Source organism: Vicugna pacos, chromosome 18, assembly GCF_048564905.1.
Source record: "Vicugna pacos chromosome 18, VicPac4, whole genome shotgun sequence".
Taxonomy (NCBI): domain Eukaryota; kingdom Metazoa; phylum Chordata; class Mammalia; order Artiodactyla; family Camelidae; genus Vicugna; species Vicugna pacos.
In genome coordinates, this window is record NC_133004.1 from 23,095,926 (window position 1) to 23,118,883 (window position 22,958).

At 44.7% G+C, this 22,958-nt stretch overlaps 2 protein-coding genes and 1 long non-coding RNA gene across 11 annotated transcripts in view; 2 read left to right on the forward strand and 1 right to left on the reverse strand.

The window, feature by feature from the left end:
- LOC102543461 (ankyrin repeat domain-containing protein 26-like) overlaps positions 1-5,255 on the forward strand; it is a 66,453-nt gene extending 61,198 nt beyond the window's left edge. For 6 of the 9 annotated variants that reach the window (XM_072942638.1, XM_072942639.1, XM_072942635.1 and 3 more), the window contains one exon: positions 3,779-5,220. The gene's annotated coding sequence lies outside the window, so the exon portion shown is untranslated. Of the gene's footprint in view, positions 1-3,778 lie in introns of all 9 variants that reach the window. The other 3 variants (XM_072942633.1, XM_072942634.1, XM_072942631.1) reach the window with 3 other exon arrangements.
- Positions 296-4,261, reverse strand: LOC140687064 (uncharacterized). Its single transcript, XR_012061113.1, has 3 exons — positions 4,115-4,261; positions 2,379-2,488; positions 296-620 (listed from the first exon to the last, which is right to left on the reverse strand). It is a non-coding gene; the product is annotated as an uncharacterized lncRNA (long non-coding RNA).
- A 474-nt stretch (positions 5,256-5,729) lies between the features above and the next one.
- Positions 5,730-22,878, forward strand: LOC116284119 (uncharacterized). The gene is made up of 5 exons (XM_072942141.1): positions 5,730-6,541; positions 7,506-7,557; positions 9,508-9,644; positions 20,722-20,907; positions 22,588-22,878. The coding sequence occupies exons 1-5, from the start codon at positions 6,533-6,535 to the stop codon at positions 22,876-22,878; spliced, it is 675 nt and encodes a 224-aa protein (XP_072798242.1). The 5' UTR covers positions 5,730-6,532.
- The last annotated feature ends 80 nt before the right edge of the window (positions 22,879-22,958 follow it).

Below are 22,958 nucleotides of genomic sequence, written 5' to 3' on the forward strand. Positions count from 1 at the left end.
AAGTGAGGTCTCAACCTGTTTCTTCTCACTTGGCTTCATGTCATAATAAATCGAAGAAGAAAAAAGCTCAGGTTTCGTAGACAGTGTTGTGGGTAAATTGAGTCAAAGTGCTTCAGTGTCATGAAACCAGAGTGCGTGGTGTTAAAAAAAAAATGCTTGGCTAACACTTCTGTCAGTGGCTAAGCATGAAGCAAACTCGAAATGTTTTCATTAGTTGTCACCAAAAAATCGCCATTGTGTCACTTTACAGGATGATGGTGAGTGTGAGTGCAAAAGCAATGCAAGAGAAAGCTCCTGAGGACAGTTCCTTCCTTTAATGTTTTTGGAGGAAAGAGGTGTCTATTTTTTAGTACATCTAGGTACACTGGAAAATAATTTATTTGAAACTCAGCGTTGTAGTTCCAAGGTACACGTAGTTCTTCTGTGGGGCCGTGGGGCCGAATCATGCTAGATTCAGCAGGGAGGTTAACAGGCCCCGCTCTGTCCAGGTGCAGAGACACGGCTTCCTCAGCGCTGCCGGGCGCCTCACAGGAGCTACTGTACAGTTACTGCTTACAGATTTCTTAGTCAGACTCAGAGAAAGAAGGTGCCTTCTGGAATCGCTAGGGACGTAATTATTTCTGCTGGGAAAACAGAAAGTAACGTGATGAGAGGTGTGAACATACTGTCATTTTAATGACAGGAAGGGTTTTTGCATGGGGCTTAACAAAACAACAGACTTGCACAGCTTTTCAGCTATGGTTCTAGAAAGCAAAATGTTAAAAATGGCATTGGGATTGACTTTAACATTCTCCCTTATTTGCAAGGTTTTAACATTTTGGACTGTTCCTACTGTGACGTTCCAGCTTACTCCGCATTTTTTTCTAACTTGACAGAAGTGTTGCTCTAAGTCTGTGATTTCAGTCGTGCTGGTTGTCGAAGCAAGTGTTTTCCAGTTCATGACTCTTGGGTTTATTGCCTCTCTTACTGCTGCATGAAGTATAGCCTTGTCCCTTGACATCGTTGTAGCGGTAACAGATGGACCCCGTATCTGTTTTGCTAATTTTTACCCTCAGATTTCACATTCTAGTTTATTTCTGGGATGTTTTGTCCTACATGTCAGAAGCAATTTTACAGTTTTACTCAATTGTGTTATTTAATTATATTACTATAAAATACAAAAAGTTAAAATTAGCCTGAGCAGATACATCACTGTTAGATCTTCTTGCACATAGAATTTTTTCTGAGAACTGAAAAACTTAAAAGTTGATTCCAGACAATATTATAACAGGCAAAATTTCTCTGTTTTAAAGATTTTTGTATGTTCAAGAGTTTTTAAGTATTGGTGTGCCTAACATGAAGCATGGCCACAATAGTTAATAAATGTCCTTCAAATCTATTTTAAATAGGAAGACTAAATTTTACACTGATTGATTTTGGACTTTTGGTGTATTACTGACACTTGGAAACATTTTCTAATGATTTATTTAACTAATTTTTAAATTTCTCAAATGTCCATTCAGTTTAGCAGCCCTTTCTCTAAATGGGATTATACCAGTGCACCAGAGCTAAAACGATTAATATTCCTAAGACTTTAACTTTTTACATGACACTGCATCTCAGCCGTATCTGGTCACGTTTCTTTTAAAAGTAGGCTTCCAAGGCAGGGCACGTCCACTCTGAATTTTAATTCTAATCAAACTATCACAGTAGTTAAGCTCACTTCTCATAAGGTGGAGGCAGAGTTTAATAACCTTGTTTCTGGTATCAGTTCTCTGCTCTGTGGACTCCCTCCTGCCCTCATTTCATTTTGTCTGAATGGACAAATGAGGACGCACGTTATCTTTTGAAAGACAATCACTCAACTTCTTCCAGTTCTTTTTCTTTCAACTTTTGAGCTCCTTGATCAACAAATTCTTTCTCAATTGCTTTTCTCTGCAGCAAAATACATGTATTTAATAGTTACAAACTAACAAGTGTCATTTCCTTCATACGTTAACCTATTTACAACAGGATAATGAATCAGAGTGGTTAAATGACTTGGTTTTATTACATTTCTGGAATTGTACTTATTTTTATAACATTTAAAGTAAGAATGATACCAAGTTTGAACTTCAAAGTATCAATAATCTGAAAATATATTCACTTCGGAAATGAACGTGTGTGTATACGCGTTGGCAAGTGTGTTTTTATCAAATTGATCTCGGAAAGAGAGGGCAGCATTATCTTCCAGCCTGTGACCTCAGTTTTGACCTCAATCCTGCAGTGTCCCCAGTGGGACCTTCCATTTCGATGGGATATAGTCTGCAAACTGCCAGTTACGAGAGAATCCTCCTAATTAAAAATCATTAGAATTAAATCTTGCTGGTACATTGTCTTCCTGTGTATGATTTTCTCACCTTTCTGTGTTTTTGTTAAATGGAAAAGTTCAAGTAAAACCGCAGGTGCCTTCTCCTTATTAATGTTGGACTTCAGACCACTTCCACCATCTGGACATGGGGGTCCTCACCTAGAAATAAACATATAGGTCCCAGAAGAAGTACCTATTTAGGAAAATAGCTTTGCAGAGGAAAAGATAGTAATCTTACATTCAACTCATGTAAAAGTGTGGTCTACATTTTACATAGTGTTTATTAATGGTTATATGAATTTATTTCAGTAAAGGCTTCTCCCTTCATCTGCTAGGCGTTTTTCACTTCACGGGACCCGCCTGGCACTGTTGTCACGTTGTTGATGGCATAAGGCCTCTCTAGAATGCTCTTGTCAGACAATGTTATGGAAAACGGGCTCTGAAAATATTGGCAAACGGTAGCCAAAAATCTTGTCTTTGCACCTAACATTTACAAAGGCCTCGGCTCTCGTGTCGCTGTTATCACCACAGTGTTTGTTGTGTTCATGTACTATTTTAGACCCTGTTTAGTGAGCGGGTGACTTTTATAAGAAAGATTTTTAAAAGAACACTCTAGATGAGGACACTTGAAGTCTGAAGTGTCCCCACACATTTCCTAATTAAATACGTAACAAATTAAGTCAAGTTTCAAAAAGTTGGCCCTAGTTTCTAGAACGGAAAGAAAGTTACAGTTAAAGAATTAGGTGTTGTTTTCCTTGTTTCTAACTCTAGGAAGTTGTGACTCAGAAACCAACTTTGAAAACTGGCGCTAGTCTCTCCTTTTCTTTTCAAGCAGATTTTCTGACATAAATATTTTAGTCATCTACAGAGAGCAAAATACATTTAACTTGTTTGCCAGTAGAATTTTCGCTTGACATTATAACAGAACCCCTTTCTTCATTTTATGTATCTACGATTCTGTGCTAAAAACATTAGCATAGAACAGACCTTAAAATCTTATTTTCTCAAAGTGTAGGAATGGAAAGCTCATTTTAAGGAAAAATCCATTAACGTTAAAAAAGCTAAACTTTTATAAAGGGTAATTTTTCCAAGAACTGCAACGTAATGCATTCAGTGTGTAACATGAATTGTTGAAACTCTTTGTGCTCCTAAGATCAGGCATCGCCCTCTGAAATAATGTGTATCTGACAGGGCAGTATTTACTGTGCTTTTCATCAGGTGAATCTAAATAGCCTTACATATGTATGTTCTCTACTATCTAAAATCAAAGTAAGTAGGAATTTATTTTATTTTATTCATGTGATTATTTTTCTATTTAAGCAATCCCCAAGTTAGGTCAAGTCTCTAAAAGTATTATTTAAAGGCCACATTTCATAAGCTAGCTGTCATTCCTATGATAGTGTTTCTTGTTTAACTTAAGTCAAATATTATTTTTAATGTTTATTTCAGATGCAGAAGAAGTCGATGATTAATATAGCTACAGAATTAAAAGAAGATATGTTGCCAACATTTCGGAATTAAAGTTAGACGTTGATTTCCGAACTACACTGTAAACAATAAACGGCACATCTTTCTATTGTTTGAATAACAGATACTATGTTAAATGTTTTTCTTACACATATCTAGTGAAAAATGTGAAAGCTTAATTTCATTCATAATGATAAATATACTTATTCCTCATGATCCATAGCTTTAAAAGAAAATCTCGAGAAGTCTGTGTTCTCTATTTCTGGCTGTGCCCTTCCTCTCCTGCTGTCCCCGTGGGCCTGTCACCTGCGCACAGACCTGTTCTCAGAAAGCATGGAGCTCATCAGCTTCTTGAGTTTCTGGTAGTGACTGAGGCCAAAAACCCAGACTCGAGCAATCACAGTTCATGTAGCTGTCACCTGGTGGATGACAATTAAATTTCCTGTCATTCACTTTGTCACTGGTTAACCTTTTGCCCTCAGGAAAAATCCCAAATTCCTTAGCTTGGAAGAAAAACACCCACATCGATTTGGCCCTTGCCAAAGTCTTCAGCCGTATCTCTTTACTCCCCTGCTCTGCCCCTTTGCTCCAGCGACTGGTCAGACTGCGTCCAGCTCCGCGGGTGCCCTTCCTGCCTCTGCTCTTTGTGTTTGCTTCTTGCCTCTCCCTCCCACACTTTCTCCTCCTCCTTCAGGTATCTGCTTACATATCACGGCCACCAAAGAGCAGACAGTATTGACACAAAGCTGGACGTCCCTTCTGAGTGTTCCAACTGTGCCCTCTTTTATACCTGACATGGCATTTATGTCTCTGTACCGAAATTGCCTGTTCATCTATTTTTCCAGTTTATGGTACAAGATCTTTCAGGGTGGACTCTGTCATCTTCATCTTGTGAATCCAGTGCTTGTCACAGTGCCTTAGCACATGGTTGCTGAGTAAATGAATGAAGAATGAGAAAACCAGGCGCTCTGATCCTTAGCCACAAGAGCAGTTAATTCAACATGCAACCATGGGCAAAAAGTCTAGAGTAGTAATCTTGTATTTTGTGTTGTAATCGTATATAGGTATTTTTCATTCTTCTTAAAACTTAGAAAAGTCTCAGCTTTTCCTAAAAAATAAACTGACATTCAGTTACCTTTGAAGTAATTTAAGTAAAGAATCTAATTCTTTCATTTTCTTTCCAGCTACTACTGAACTTCAGTCAGCCCTACAGATTCTCATAGGCTCGATGGACGAGTGAAGTCTAAATCAAGGTCTGGTTTCGAAAGCATGTCAAGAATATGTGGAGATTTTGAAGAAAGAGTATATGATCTACAAGATAAATAGTAAACATTTACCTGCTGGGCTGTTTGCCTAACATTTTAGTTATTTCCCGTTAAGTAAGATATTGACAGTGTCTATTAAAGGAAAATACTTCTGTATTATATGTGCATGATTAAAATTTTTGCAGTATTTTAAACGTTTCTCTGCATCTCATTAACTTCTAAGCAAACTTTGGGAATAAAACCCAGCACTTTGGAGTATTACATAGTCACACCGAGCCCGGATGCCAGCTGTTTAAACAAAAGCCAGCCACCCAGCAAACTTGCCGTTGATATTGAGCAGTGTTGATTGATAGCTTTTTTGAATTTTCCAGTGTTAATCACTGTCTATAGACCTAAAGATTTAGACAGACAGCGTTTGGATCTGCTGCGGCTGTTTCAATGTTCTGATGGATCACAACAATCGTCACAGTGCCATCAGACTGTCTGTATGTTACCTTAAACACTGATTCACAGATATTACAGGCTTTTCATTTTCTCTTATTTACTTACTTTTTGGAAAGAGTCTTAAAATTAGAGACATGTTCCAAGCACCAGGTGCAAACGGACATTGTCACAAACCTGCCATCTCCCCCATACATACTCCTAAGGCGTTATCTATATTTCCTAAATGTCACTTGTTCCACCATAAGTGCCCTTTCTCTCCCCTCTCACCAAGAAGTCATTTTTCAGAAAATGCCTTTCTCCTTTTCCTGTCACTTATTGAATTGTATATAAGCCCCCAATTCTAGCCACCCCTCAAATCACACTTCTTTGTGAACTCTTGCATGTATTCATGTGTAATTTTCTTCTCACTGTAATCTGCTTTAGTCAATTGAATTTGCAGGTTCCCAATCCCTGAACATAAGCCAGTGAAGGAAATATTCTCCTTCTCAACAATTTCCAGGGGCTAAAATTTTAATAACTCCTACTTACATCCTTTAGTCCCTTTTCCGTCCTTTCAGTGTGCTTACTAGGCAAAACTCCCAACTACACAACAGACTGATTCTCATGCTTCCCCCTTACGTCCCCCTAGGCATCTAAGTACTGCTGAAGAAAGTCACGCACTGCCCGGCGGTCCTGCTACTTTTATTTAGTTAATTTGCATCTTCTTCCTTCTCAGTGATGACTTCCTATTCCCCTCTGTAAACATCTCCCTGTTTCTTCCCTCTCATGTGAGCCAGTCTTACTTCTGACGACAAACTTCCTGAAGGATCTGCCTGCTTCCCCACCTGCAGTCTGTCCCCACCCACTCTGGTGTGTCTTCCCCTTCCTCCATCCCCATGCAGCTAGTCACTGATGACCCCCACATCTAAATCAAAGTGACACCTTTCCGGCCCTTGTCTAACTGAACTCATTTCTCCAGGCATTCCATGTAACCGACTTCTAACTGACCACTGCCTACAGCATCCTCTTTAGTCTTTAGCTGAAGGTGATGTTGAAGGTGAGGGCTTCAGCCTTCTTGGCGAGTTCACTCCGTTTACCCTGGCTGTCTCCCATGGGTATAGACAGGAATTATACGTGTTACTCAATGTTTGTTTTTTCCTCCTGTTAGTCTGCCTCATGTCAGGTTAATTCTTAGACCAGCCAGATGAGCCTAGAAGGGTGGAGGAATGCTCCCTGCCCCCACCCCAGCTCAAGCCTGAGCACAGGTAGCTGTGCTCATGTACAGCTGGCGTGGGCGCTGCCTCGCCTGCAGGGAAGAGATCGATGGCCAACTCCACTCTTCCTACAGCACTAGCCAGTGAGCTGAAGCTCACCTGAATGTCCTCCAGGCTGAGGTGGGGTCACTGCTCCCGGCAGCAGAAGACTGCCTTTGTGAAAGGAAAATAAAAATGGAGTCTGCATTGCTTGAGAGGGCTCACTAAGGAGGTGTGGCTTACGCACATCTCAGCCCACATAGAATCTGGCCCTGTGAGCATTTGTTGCCCTAATGAAGTCATCCGGAACACCTGCCAGAAACTTGAGATACTTACTAAGCCCCTTCCCTAAAATAACCTGTGTTTCCTTAAGGACACGTGTCTCCTGCCTGGCTCACGCCAGTGTCAGTCACAGTCCTCATCAGGCACCTTTTGACAACCTCCTGGCTTTTTGTCTTTATAAGCCCCTGACTTCCGTCCTTGAAATACTCAGTTTTACCCAAATCCGTGTCTCCCAAGTTGCAATTTATTTCTTCCAATTTTATTGAGGTGTAATTGACATGCAGCACTGTATTGTAAGTTTAAGGTGTACAGCATAATGATTAAATTTATATATATCATGAGATGATGACCGCAATGTACTTTGCTGTAACTATTAACATAACTATACCCCTGTCGCTGGGATACAGTAAGATGATTACTTAGGGTTCTCCAAGGGAGAAATGAAAATAATAGAGTACCTGTATCTCTGTCTGTCTGTCTTTCTAGCTTTCTATCATGGCTGAAATCCGTAGGGTGGGCCTGCAGCCTGGAAATTCAGGTAAGAGTTAATGTTGCAGTCTTGAGTGTGAATCCCAAGGGACGATAGTCTGGAGACTCAGATTGGGTTTCCATGCTTCAGCCATGAAATGAATTCCCTCCACTTTGGGGAACCTCAGTCTTTGCTCTGAAGGCCTTCAGCTGATTGGATGAGGCCCATCTACATTATGGAGGGTAATCAGCTTTATTCAAAGTTACTGATTTAAATGCTAATCACACCTGAAATATACATTCACAGAAACATCTAAACTGGTGTTTGACCAAGCAACTGGGCATCATAATCTAGCCAAGAGATATTTATCAGGAGTTGGAGAGGTTTGTTCTAAAGGGATATAAAGCTTTGTTCCAGCAGGAAGTAATTTGCTCAGCAGAGTTCTAGGTCACCTCTGGGCTCCTGATAATCATGAAGTCAGATCTGATTTCCCACCCTGTGACTCTCTGTGTCCAGCAGGTGGCGCCAAATGACCAGTCATAGCTCAGATGCACAGGCTTGTCTTTGGGAACAGGTGCAATGTATTTATGTATGGCCAGCATCTTAAACAAAGCACTCATGTTGTCTGCGACTCTTCTCCATTTTACTGAGACGTGTGGATCAAAATGAGAAGTTCACAGGAAAATGGTTGTCTCTCCTGGAATGTGGTGGTATTGTGGAATAATGAAAATGTTAAGTCAAACACAGAGACAGCCCAGTAAAATGGCACAAAAACACAGGTGTGGGGAACTCGTGTGTGTGTGTGTGTGTGTGTGTGTGAACTTGTGCTTCTGAGAAAGATTAAACAGGAGTGGAACTGATGAAAAATACTTCAAAAAAAGGTAAAGAAAATAGTGTAGAAAAACCTGTAAAGGGAAGATTTGGAGAAGATGAAAGAGAGAAAAGCCAACTCGAGTGTGCATGAGACTGGGCTATGTGGATAAAGTGTTAACACAGGAACCCCTGGAGAAAGGATCTATGCGTCCTAATAACAGAAGACCTGACTTCCAAATGAAGATCATGTAAGTGGAGGATTAGGAAAAAAGACACCAAACCATCTGCAACCAATTCAACGGAATCCTTTATTTTATGGGACTCTTAACTTCATGCTCACAAAGACTAGGAACTTTACACATTACACACAGCATGTGTTCCAGGAGGCAGGGTTGAAGCTGTAGGCACTGAAAAAGGAACCTCCCTACTATGGAGAAGGAGAGAAAACCGCAAGGCTGGGGTGGAATAGTAGACCTATTGGGTTCACTTCTTTCTTAAGCTGTTAAAATCTCCCTAATTAGAGGGAGGGTATAGCTCAAGTGGTAGAGTGCATGCTTAGCATACGTGAGGTCCTGGGTTCAATCCCCAGTACCCGCTCTAAAAATAAACAAACCTAATTACCTCCGACACCACCCAAAAGAAAAAAAAATTTCCCTAATTAAAAGAAAAAGTCTGCATCTGATAAGCTGGAGGCTGTGAAGAGGGGGTTTATTGCTTGCTGCTGCATTAAGGGACCTGTCACTCAGTTTAGAAGCTGCTTCCAGAGCAGGACAATCCCCATCATAATTTAAGGAACGGAAGGTAAATTGAGCTTAATTATTAACATAATGATTGATGGTTTTGGTCCATTCAACAAAGTAATAGTCTTAATTCAAATCCATGTGTTAATTTTGGCTTTTTTAGCTTAAAGTACAGGCTAAATTGCCTTGAGACTGTGATGGAACTGGTTAAATGCTTTATAACGAAGTTTTCTTTCCCGAAAATACGTCCCCCTGTGTTTTTGCTCTGTGATAACTTTAGCTGTCATTTAAATTACAATTTGAGTTATTTATGTGCGATAAAGATCCTTGTGCTTTAAAAAGGCTGTGTCTTCTTTTTTTAAACAGTTTTTTGATTTTTTAAAAAAAGATTCCCCTTCAAAGCTTTTTTTTTTTTTACTTTTTTTCATCATATAAAACCCCAAATCTAATGAAATATGTCTCCCAGTGTTAGAAGAGCGAAAAGATGCTCAGAGACAACTTTCTCAAGAGCAGAATGCCAGAGTAAAAGAAGATGAAATCCTGGCCCATCATCTTTCCCAACAAAAGGAGGCAGAAAAGGCTAATAAGAAAATGAATGCTGAGGTACTTTCTTAAGTCATTATCAAACGTGTGTGTATGAATTTGTATACTTACATAGTTTTAAAACCAATACTATAGGTGCAGAAAATACAGAGGGTTTTAAAAGCCTATATATGTAATTATATTTTCTGGGAGTTTCATTTCTGGTCCATTGGATAAAGCAATATTGTGAATTCAAATCCATTTGCCTGCAACAGTGATACAGTGACGTTCATGATGTCCTCATCCAAGGAGAGGCTGTTCATATTTTCCATAGGAATTGATCAACTTTCCATTATCTCAAAACTGTTGCTAATAACGGCAGGCATTCTAGTTTCTGGCAGTGATCTGATTCCTTTGATAGAGGAATGGAGAGGTTACTTGATCATTTCCACTGATGGTAAGGAGAAAAAAGTATCCAGTTCAGAAACCGCAGTTTGGGAGTCATTCTCCTACGTGAAACAAAAGCTAACGCTCTGGCTTCATGTGGTATCCGATTTCAGTACAAGGAGGTTTTGACTACAGTGACAGACATGCCATAATCTATACATAGTGATACTTTATTGATCAGTATTTTATTTTTAATAAAGCAGTTCACTGTATTTTCTTGCTATTTCACATCCCACATCATGTCTCCAACCCCACATATCCCCAAGCCCGCATCGTCTCCACAAGCCCAATCATATCCCCAAGCCCACATCATCTCCCCAAGCCACATCATCTCCCTGAGACTGTATAATCTCCCTAAGCCTGCATCATCTCCCCAAGCCCGCATCATCTCACCAAGCCCGCATCATCTCCACGAGCCCCCATCATCTCCATGAGCACACGTCATATCCCCGAGCCGCTGTCATGTCCTCAAGCCCACGTCAAGTCCCCGAGCCAACGTCATATCAGGGACCCCACATATCTCCACGAGCCCGGGACATCTACCTGAGCCCGTGTTATCTCCCTGAGCCAACATCTCCCCAAGCCAACATCATCTCCCCAAGTCTGAATCATCTCTCCAAGCCCACATCATTCCAAACCCACATCTTCCCAAGCCCACATCAGCTATCCAAGTCCACGTCATCTCCCTGAACGTGTGTTTTGTTCCCGAACCGGTGTCATGTCCGACAGCACGTGTCATGTCAGTGAGCCCACATCATGTCCACAAGCCCTAAAAATGTCTACGAGCCCATGTCATCTCCCCGAGCCTGTGTCATGTCCCCAAGCCTGCATCATGTCCCTAAGTCGAGATATCCCCAAGCCCACATTATCTCCCCAAGCCTTCATTGGGTTTCCAGGCCCACATGTCCCCAAGCTGACCTCACCACTCTAAGCCCGCTTCATCTCCCCAAGCCTGCATCATCTCCAAAGCCCAATTATCTCCCCAAGCCCGCATCATCTCCCCAAGCCAGCATCATCTCGCCAAGCCCGCATCATCTCACCAAGCCCACATTATCTCCCCAAGCCAGCATCATCTCGCCAAGCCTGCATCAGCTCGCCAAGCCCACATCATCTCCCCAAGCCCGCATCATCTCCCTAAGCCCAATCATATACCAAAGCCCACATCTTCTCCCCAAGTCCAATCATCTTCTCAAGCCCAAATCTCCCAAAAGGCGCCTTATCTCCCCAATGCCGCATCATTTCCCAAGCCCGCAACATCAAGCCGAGCCTGTGTCATGTCCCCAAGCCGGCGTAATATCTGCAAACCCGCATCATTTACACAGGCCTGCATCATCTCCCCAAGCCAACATGGTCTCCCGAAGCTCATATCATCTCCCCAAGCCCAAATAGTCTCCCCAAGCCCGTATCATTCTCTCAAGCCTGCATCGACTCCCCGAGGCCACATCATGTTTCCAGGCCCACATGTACCAAACCCGACCTCACTACTTTAAGCCCGCATCATGTCCCCAATAACAAATCATCTCCCCAAGCCCGCATGAGCTCCATAGACTACGTCATATCCCAAACCCTGCATCATCTCCCTGAGCACACAGCATATCTGCAAGACCTCTTCATTACCCCAAACCCGAGTCATCTTCCACAGTCCAATCATCTCCCCAAGCCCACATCATCACCCCAAGCCCGCAAAACCTCCCTAAGCCCAATCATCTCCCCAAGCCCATATCATCTTCCCGAGCCCGCATCATCTAACTAAGCCCGCATCATCTCCCTAAGCCCACATCATCTCCCCAAGCCCGCATGATCTCCCTAAGTCCAATCATCACCCCAAGCCCGCATCATTTCCCCATGCAAAAATCTCCAAAAAGGCACATTATCTCCCCAAGCCCACATCATCTCCCCAAGCCCGCATCATCTCCCCGAGCCGGCATCATCTCCCGGAGCCCCCATCATCTCCATGAGCACATGTCATATCCCCGAGCCGGTTTCATGTCCCTGAGCCCTCGTCAATCCCCGGGCCGATGCCATATCAGGGAACCCAAATATCACCACGAGCCTGAGACATCTCCCTGAGACCGCGTCATCTCCCTGAGCCAACATCTCCCCAAGCCAACATCATCTCCCCAAGTCTGAATCATCTCTCCAAGCCCACATCATTCCAAACCCACATCTTCCCAAGCCCACATCAGCTCTCCAAGTCCACGTCATCTCCCTAAAACTGTGTTGTGCGCCCGAGCTGGTGTCATGTCCCAGAGCACGTGTCATCTCAGTGAGGCCACATCATGTCCACAAGCCAGAAAAATGTCTGCGAGTCCACGTCATCTCCCTTACCCTGTGTCATGTCCCCAAGCCTGCATCATGTCCCCAAACTGACATATCCCCAAGCCCTCATTATCTCCCCAAGCCCTCATTGGGTTTCCAGGCCCACATGTCCCCAAACTGACCTCACCGCACTAAGCCCGCTTCATCTCCCCAAGCCCACATCCCCCCAAGCCCGCATCATGTACCCAAGCCCACATCTCCCAAAAGGCACATCAATTCCCCAAGCCTGCATCATTTCCCAAGCACGCATTTTCTAGCCGACCCCGCATCATGATCCCAAGTCGGCGTAGTATCTGCGAGACTGCACCATTTACGCACGCCCGTGTCATCTCCCGGAGCCACATCATCTCCCCAAGCCCGCATTATCTCCCCAAGCCCACATAGTCTCCCCAAGCCCACATAGTCTCCCCAAGCCCACATCATCTCCCCAAGCCCACATCATCTCCCCAAACCCGCATCATCTCCCCAAACCCACATCATCTCCCCAAGCTCGCATCATCTAGCCGAGCCTGTGTCATGTCCACAAGCCGGCGTAATATCTGCAAGCCCGCATCATTTACACAGGCCCGCATCATTTACACAGGCCCGCATCATCTCCGCAAGCCAACATGATCTCCCGAAGCTCACATCATCTCCCCAAGCCCAAAGAGTCTCCCCAAGCCCGCATCATCCTCCCAAGCCCGCATCGACTCCCCGAGGCCGCATCATGTTCCCAGGCCCACATGTACCAAACCCGACCTCACTACTTTAAGCCCGCATCAGTCCCCAATAACAAATCATCTCCCCAACCCCGCATGATCTCCCAAGACTATGTCATATCCCAAAGCCTGCATCGTCTCCCTGAGCCTGTAGCATATCTGCAAGACCTCTTCATTACTCCAAACCTGAGTCATCTCCCACAGTCCAATCATCTCCCAAGACCACATCATCTCCCCAAGCGCACGTCATCTCCCTGAACCCGTGTCGTGACCCTGAGCTGGTGTGATGTCCTCGAGCCCACGTCATGTCACTGAGCCCAAGTCATGTCTGCGAGCCTGAAAAATGTCTGCAAGCCCGCGTCATCTCCTTGAGCCCCCATTGTCTCCTTGAACCCACGTCATCTCCCCAAGCCGGTGTCATGTCCTCGATACCGCGTCATGTCCCCCAGCCGATGCCATATCAGGGAGCTCACATCATCTCAATGAGCCCGGATCATCTCCCTGAGCCCACGTTATCTCCCCGAGCCAACATCTCCCCAAGCCAACATCATCTCCCCAAGTCTGAATCATCTCTCCAAGCCCACATCATTCCAAACCCACATCTTCCCAAGCCCACATCAGCTCTCCAAGTCCACGTCATCTCCCTGAAACTGTGTTGTGCTCCCGAGCTGGTGTCATGTCCCAGAGCACGTGTCATCTCAGTGAGGCCACATCATGTCCACAAGCCAGAAAAATGTCTGCGAGTCCACGTCATCTCCCTTACCCTGTGTCATGTCCCCAAGCCTGCATCATGTCCCCAAACTGACATATCCCCAAGCCCTCATTATCTCCCCAAGCCCTCATTGGGTTTCCAGGCCCACATGTCCCCAAACTGACCTCACCGCACTAAGCCCGCTTCATCTCCCCAAGCCCGCATCATGTACCCAAGCCCACATCATCATCCCAAGCCCACATCTCCCAAAAGGTACATCAATTCCCCAAGCCTGCATCATTTCCCAAGCCCGCATCTTCTAGCCGAGCCCGCATCATGATCCCAAGTTGGCGTAGTATCTGCAAGCCTGCACCATTTACGCACGCCCGTGTCATCTCCCGGAGCCACTTCATCTCCCCAAGCTCGCATTATATCCCCAAGCAAACATCTCCCCAAGCCCACATATTCTCCCCAAGCCCACACCATCTCCCCAAACCCGCATCATGTCCTCAAACCCACATCATCTCCCCAAGCCCGCATCATTTCCCAAGCTCGCATCATCTAGCCGAGCCTGTGTCATGTCCCCAAGCTGGCATAATATCTGCAAGCCCGCATCATTTACAGAGTCCTGCATCATCTCCCCAAGCCAACATGATCTCCCGAAGCTCACATCACCTCCCCAAGCCCAAATAGTCTCCCCAAGCCCGCATCATCCTCCCAAGCCCGCATCGACTCCCCGAGGCCGCATCATGTTTCCAGGCCCACATGTACCTAACCGGACCTCACTACTTTAAGCCCGCATCATGTCCCCAATAACAAATCATCTCCCAAAGCCTGCATGATCTCCCTCAGCCCACAGCACATCCGCAAGACCGCTTCATCATCCCAAGCCCGAGACATCTCCCACAGTCCAATCATCTCCCCAAGCCCACATCATCTCACCAAGCCCACGTCATCTCCCTGAACCCATGTCGTGTCCCTGAGCCGGTGTCATGTCCTCGAGTGCACGTCATGTCAGCGAGTGCAAGTCATGTCTGTGAGCCTGAAAAATGTCTGCAAGCCCACGTCATCTCCCCGAGCCCCCATCATCTCCCCCGGCCGGTGTCATGTCCTCGAGCCCGCATCACGTTCCCAAGCCGACGCCATATCAGGGAGCCCACGTTATCTCCATGAGCCCGGGTCGTCTCCCTGAGCCAACATCTCCCCAAGCCAACATCATCACTCCAAGTGGGAATCACCTCTCCAAGCCCACATCTTTCCAAACCCACATCTTCCCAAGCGCACATCAGCTCTCCAAGTCCACGTCATCTGCCTGAACCTGTGTTGTGTATCCGAGCCGGCATCATGTCCCAGAGCACGTGTTCTGTAAGTCAGCCCACGTCATGTCCACAAGCCCGAAAAATGTCTGCGAGCCCGCGTCATCTCCCGGACCCTGTGTCATGTCCCCAAAACCCACATCTTCTTCCCAAGCCCACATTTCCCAAAAGGCACATCATTTCCCCAAGCCTGCATCATTACGCAAGCCTGCATCATCTAGCCGAGTCCACATCATGTTCCCATGTCAGCGTACTATCTGCGAGCCTGCATCATTCAAGCACGCCTGTGTCATCTCCCGGACCCACATCGTCTTCCCAAGCACGCATCATCTCCACAAGCCCAATTATCTGCCCAAGCCCAAATCTCCCAAAAGGCACATTATCTCCCCAAGCCCGCACCATCTAGCCAAGGCTGTGTCATGACCCAAGCCCGCGTAATCTATGCAAGCCAGCATCATTTCCACAGGCCCGCATCCTCTCCCAAAGCAAAAATGATCTCCCCAAGCTCACATCATCTCCCCAAGCCCGCATTCACTCCCCAAGTGTGCATCATGTTTCTAGGCCCACATGTCCCCAACCCGACCTCACCACTCTTAGCCCGCATAATGTGCCCAAGCACAAGTCATCTCCGCAAGCCCAATCATCTCCCCAAGCCCTCATCACCTCCCCAAGCCCACATCGTCTCCCTAAGCCCAATCATCTCCCCAAGCCCGCATCATCTCCCCAAGCCTACATCATCTCCCCAAGCCCGGATCATCTCCCAAGCCCAAATGATCTCCCCAAGCCCCGCATCGAACCCCCGAGCTCGCATCATGTTTCCAGGCCCACATGCCCCAAGCCGACCTCACCACCCTAAGCCCGCATCACGTCCCCAAGCACAAATCATCTCCCCAAGCCCGCGTGATCTCTCAAGCCCGCATCATCTCCCCAAGCCCACAACATCTCCCGAAGCCCGCATCATATTCCTACCCGATCATCTCCCAAAGCCGGCATCATATCCCCAAGCCCGCATCATCTCCCCAAGGCGACATCATCTCCCCAAGCCTACATCTCCCAAAAGGCACATCATTTCCCCAAGCCTGAATCATCTCCCTAAGCCCAATCATTTCCCCAAGCCCGCATCATCTCCCCAAGCGAAAATCTCCCAAAAGTCACATTATCTCCACAAGCCCGCATCATTTCCCAGGCACGCATTATCTACCCAAGCCTGTGTCATGTCCCCAAGCCGGTGTAATATCTGCAAGCCCGCATTATCTCCCCAAGCTAACATGATCTCCCCAAGCTCACATCATCTCCCCGAGCCCACATAGTCTCCCGAAGAACACATCGTCTCTCGAAGCCCACATCTTCCAAAAGGCATATCATTTCCCTGAGCCTGCATCATTTGTCAAGCCCGCATCATCTAGCCAAGCCCGCATCATGTTCCCAAGTTGGCATAGTATCTACGAGCCTGCTTCATTTACACACTCCCGTGTCATCTCCCGGAGCCACATCATCTCTCCAAGCCCGCATCGAACCCATGAGATCGCATACGTGTTTTCAGGCCAACATGTCTCCAAGCCGACCTCACCACCCTAAGCCCGGATAATGTCCCCAAGCACAAATCATCTCCCCAAGCCCAATCATCTCCCCAAGCCAAAATCTCACAAAAGGCACACTGTCACCCCAAGCCCACAAAATTTCCAAAGCCCCCATATCTACCTGGGCCTGTAACATGTCCCCAAGCCATCGTAATATCTGCAAGCCCACATAATTTACACAGGCCAGCATCATCTCCCCAAGCTAACATGATCTCCCCAAGCTCACATCATCTCCCCGAGCCCACAAAGTCTCCCCGAGCCCGCATCATCTCCCCAAGCCCGCATTAACTCCATGAGCCCGCATCATTTTTCCAAGCCCACATGTCCCCAAGCCGACCACCACCCTAACCCCACATCATGTCCCCAAGCACAAATCATCTCCCCAAGACCGCATGATCTCCCAAGCCCACGTCATCTCCCAAAGCCTGCATTATCTCCCTGAGCCCCAGAGCATATCTGCAAGACCGCTTCGTCACCCCAAGCCCGAGTCATCTCCCACAGTCCAATCATCTCCCCAAGCCCACATCATGTCTCCAACCCACATCTCCCCAAGCCCGCATCATCTCCCCAAGCCCCCAAGACTGAACATTTCATTATCTTATTCTGCCCACTACCCCGTTTTAAAAAAATTGAAGTATAGTTGATTTACAATGTCATATTAATTTCTGGTGGACGGCACAGTGATTGAGTTACACATACACATGTGAATATACACATTCCTTTTCATATTCTTTTTTATTGTAGGCTCTTATAAGCTGTTTAATATAGCTCCCTGTGCTGTACAGTAGGACCTTGTTGTTTTACATACAGTCGTTTATATAATCTCTATTTTACATGCAGTAGTTGACATCTGCTAATGTCAAACTCCCAGTTTATGTCCCCCTCTTTCCCCTGGTAACCTTAATTTTGTTTCCTATGTCTGTGAGTCTGTTTCTGTTTTATAAATAAGCTCATTTGTGTCATTTTTTCTACATATAAGTGATATCCTAAGGGATTTGTCTTTCTCTAACTGACTTGCCTTACTATGATTATCTCTAGGTCCACCCACATTGCTGCAAATGGCATTATTTATTACTTTTTATGGCTGAGTAGTATTCCATCGTGTATATATATATATATACCACTTCTTCTTTATCCAGTCATCTGTCCATGAGCCTTTAGGTTACTTCCAGCTCTTGGCTACTGTAAATAGTGCTTCTATGGACACTGGGGTGCATGTATCTTTTCGAATTAGAGTTTTCTCCTGATATATGCACAGGCGTGGAATTGCTGCATCATATGGTAAGTCTATTAGTTTTTAAGGAACCTCCACACTATTTTCCACAGTGGCTGCACCACACTGCATTTCCACCAGCCGTGCAGGAGGGTTCCCTGTTCTCCACACCCTCTCCATCACTTACCGTGTGTCTCCCAGTGCCTTTTTAACCCAACAAATGGACAGATACCTCCTTCCCCACCTTCTGTTCGGAATGCTCACATCTTTTTAAAGTTTGGCGAGTTTCTAATTTCAGGAGGTAAACGTATTTCTGTCTACTAGATGGAGCTAGAATCTTTTTTCTGCAGCTTCCTGTGCACCCTATTCCTGGGTGTCACAATTAAGAGGTACAGTGGCCTTTGTCTTATAATTCTGGGGACACTTTTCCAAAGCAGTCTTCATCTTAACATTCCCCACATAAAAACATTTTTTTAAATTAAAACAAACAAACAAAAACATTCCCTACAGATGACCAAGTAGGTAAAGGGGAAAAATGAAAGAAGAGAACTTTCAAGTTCACCTACTGATCATGTTTCCGCATAACTACCATTATAAAATAATGCCATTTTCAGCAACATGGATGGACCTGGAGAATGTCATTCTAAGTCAAGTAAGCCAGAGAAAGACAGAAAAATACCATATGATATCGCTTATGTGTGAAATCTAAAAAAAAGACAAAGAAACTTATCTACAAAACAGGAACAGACTCACAGACACAGAAAACAAACTTCTGGTTATGGGGGTGAGGGTAGGAAGAGGGAGGGAAGGGATAAATGGGAGTTTGAGATTTGCAGATACTAACTACTACATATAAAATAGATAACAAGTTCATACTGTATAGCACAGGGAACTATATTCAGTATCCTGTAGTAACTTACAGTGAAAAAGAATATGAAAACGAATATATGTATGTTCCCATATGGCTGAAGTATCGTGCTGGACACCAGAAACTGACACAACATTGTAAACTAGTAGACTTCAATAAAATATATATATATAGATATACAAAAACAACTACCATTATTTGAGAGGAATCTCACAGCTGTGCTCAGAGCCTGCGGTGGGGATGGGGGTGGTTCTGGGTGCAGGCAGCTCCTTCCCTCAGTTGTCCAACATGGGGACTCTGTAGCCAGAGGTCAAGAACACCTCCTTTTCTTTACCAGATCCTAAGCTGATTGATTTGTCTTTTAAAATAGCTGTGAGTCTAAGATTGAGAACTTTATTGACATGTTGTTCAAAACCATTTTTGATGAAATCCTTTTATTTGACACTCAGAATATTTGGTAAGAATCAGATATTACTCACATTGGTTTCACAGCCCCCGACTAGTGAGGTTTTATTTGGTAGGGGGGAGTAATTTTGTTTGCTTCTCTACTTTTCTATTGTTTTGCATTCTATTTTATCGAAGTATAGTCAGTTTACAATGTGTCAGGTTCTGGTGTAGAGCATGTTTCAGTCATACATATACATACATATATTTTTCCATATTCTTTTTGATTCTAGGTTATTACAGGCTACTGAATATAGTTCCCTGTGCTCTACAGTAGGGCCTTGTTGTTTATCTATTTTATATATAGTAGCAGGATCTATAAATCTTGAACTCCCAGTTTATCCCTTCCCACCCCTTTTCCCCCAGGTAACCAAAAGTTCGTTCTCTATGTCTGTGAGTCTGTCTGTTTTGTAAATAAGTTCATTTGTGTCTTTTTTTTTTGATTCCACATACAAGTGATATCATATGGGATTTTCTTTTTCTTTCTGACTTACTTCCCTTAGAATGATGATCTGCAGGTCCATCCATGTTGCTGTAAATGGCATTATTTTATTTACTTTTTATGGCTGAGTAGTATTCCACTGTATACGTATACCACTTCTTCTTTATCCATTTATGTGTTAATAGATATTTAAGGTTCTTTGCATGTTTCGGCTATTGTAAATAGTGCTGCTGTGAGTATTGAGGTCCATGTGTCTTCTCAAATTAGAGTTTTCTCTGGATATATGCCCACGAGTGGGATTATTTATTTATTTTTAATGGCAGTACTAGGGACTGAATCCAGGACCTTGTGCATGCTAAGCAGACACTCTACCACCGAGCTATACCCTCCCCTCTTTATTGACTTGAATTGTCTCAGAATTTAGAAAGTCGCAGCCCTGTCTCTTCTTTCTAGCAGTAGATTCAGAAGAGAGGCCGGTTGATGGCCAAGCCCACAGACATAGCCTGGTTACAGATCCCTGGGGGGTGAGGAAACTGCTTCTCATCTCATTCCTGAGAAAGGGATTACATTCAAAGAACAGTTTTTCTCTTGTTCAGGGCACCGATATGCTGCTTTTCTTTACGTGCTAATAAAAACATCACAAAGTAGAAATAATTCAAGTGGCAGAGTGCATGCTTAGCATGCTGAGATCCTGGGTTCAATCCCCAGTACTGCCATTAAAAAACATAATAAATAAATGAATGAATAAATAACCTAATTACCTTCCCGTACCAAAAACCAAACCAAAACAAACACAACATTACAAAGTGGTCAGCAGGATCACGAATAGAGCAAGTGAAAGATTTAAAAAGAAATTTTGGGGGCGGAGGTAATTAAGTGTACTTATTTATTTATTAAATGGAGGTACAGGGGATCGAACGCAGGACCTCATACATGCTAAGCATGTGCTCTACCGCTGAGCTATACCCTCCCCCTGAGCAGGTTAAAGATTCTGAAGGACATGTCATTTCCTCATCCCTCTGCCCTCTGCCCTGTGGGATGCAAGCTGAGTACATTCTCTTTTGGAAGGGAGCGCACGGCCCCACACTTAATGTCCCGCTCTTCTAGTTGTGTTTATCAAACCCTTTTTCTTGTATATAGGAAGAATTCTCACCTGGGGAATGGACTCCGGCTACTTCAAGGGCTTCCCGGTCCAACAGCTGCTTAAAACCTTGGCTCCACAGAAGGGCAACAGCCACTGCGGACGGCGGTCTGCTGCGAGACAAAAGCAAAGCAAAAAGAACAACATCAACTACCAACAACAACAAAAACACCCCTACCTCCCTGGTACTTTCATCCTCCTGGGCAGCTTTAGTCTCTGTAAATGTCCCTCTTTGGTGGACTTTTTCATTTATTAAAATATCTCCCCAGATGGGAGAAGGTACAGCTCTGTGGTAGAGCATGTGCTTAGCATGCATGAGGTTCTGGGTTCAATCCTCAGTACCTCTGTTAAAAATATTTTAAAAAATAAAAATAAATTAAGTATTTCCCCAGACTTCATTATCACCTTCATGGATCACATTTTAGGAGACTGCCAGGTGGGAAGATTTACTTTCCCTTTGCACCTATAAAGGAAGTATTTTATTTAAAACAAAACTTTTCCTGAAACAAGAGGTGACTTTTTTTTTTAATGCAGTGGGTGTGCGTTCCACACAGTTCCCGTCATGTGTTGGGTAAACCAACCGCGCTGCTAAAACAGAAGGGGGGAGACCCACGGGATTTATGGTCTGCCTATTACACAGAAGCCTGTTACTCTGTTTAAGGGATTAAAAAAAGATACCTTGAGATTGGAGGATTGACTGAAAATGTCATTGTCGTTTGAATAGACTTCCTTCCTTTGTCGGAAGTTATTCAATTAATGTTGTATTTTAAATATACACATACAAATATACACAGTATGGAAGGATAACACGACACATAATATTCCCCTTTCTAACTAATCTTCGTAACATACTCTCAGACTTCTTTTTTCCTTTCCCATATCTGGGCATATAGATTTAACTCATTCCTTTCTATTAAACTTTCTATTAAGAAAAACAGACCAAAAGGAGGTAGAGAAACGGTGTAATGAACCCAGTCTATCTATTGTTCAGCTTCAAAATAATCAGTGATCTTGTTTGTATATATTACCTACATTGAGATTGTTTAGAGGTAAAGTCTAGATGTACCATTTCATTTGTAAGTATTTCCGGCTCACCGTTGACCCTTGAACATCACCAGGATTAGGAGAACCGATCCACTACACAGTGGAAAATCCACTGATATCTTACAGTCACCCCTCCGTATACCGGGTTCCTCCCCACCTGCCACTCAGCATTTGTGGAGTCAGCCAACTCCCAAGCCTACTTACTACTGAAAATATCCACGCACAAGGGGACCTGTGCAGTCCAAACCCGTGTTGTTCAAGGGCCAGCTGTATTTAATTTTCCTACTAGATCTTAACTTTCTACAGTAGTGTTAGATTTATAGAAAAAAGGAGCCAATAGTAGAGTCCCACACTGTATCTTTTCAGTTTTCCCTATCATTAACAGTCCTCTATAGAGTGTATTATACACACTGTTAATCATCGTTAAAATCAACAATAGTGACACATTACTATGAAACAGTTCCTACTTATTCCCATTTCCTTAATTATTATTATTATTTTTAACCAATTATCCCTTTTGTGTTGCAGGACCCCACATTGCCTGTCATCTCACCATCTCCTTAGGCTCCTCTTGCTTGTCACGTTTTCCCAGACTTGCATAGGTTTTGATCACCTTGACACTTTTGAGGCGCACAGCCTGCCCCTCCTGGAAGTCGTGTAAGGTTTTCGCCAAGATTAGGGTGGGATTATATGTTTTGGGTACGAAGATCAAAGAGGTCAAGGACCATTTTCATCACATGCAAATTTCCTCTCTCCAAACAAGTTGTTTCAGGTGTTGGAGCTTCCGTTTTCTGGAAAGAGGTCTTGAATGGTGGGTGCAGGCACTCAGTGAGCGCGGCTCAGGGTCATACCGCCGGGCTCCGCGGGCTGCAGGTTCCCCCAAGGTGGGCAGGTGTGGTTCCTACAGCTGTGGCTGCGGGAGACCTCAGCCTGGAGAGAAGGGCCTTCTAGAAGACATGGAGGCTTCGAGGACGGTGGAGTCCTCCGAGGCCGCCCGGCTTCCTCCCCTGACCCCCTTCCCAAATTCTCTCCGCTTGGCACCCGAGGAGCCCGATCTGCCCCAGCCCACATGGCTATGCAGCCGGCCAGAGACCCTCGCAAACTCAGCCTAGCGGGCCTGGGGGTGTTCCAGGGCCCTCAGACGGCGGAGTCGGTGACGGACAGCAACCCTGTTCCGGAACCGCTGGTTCGG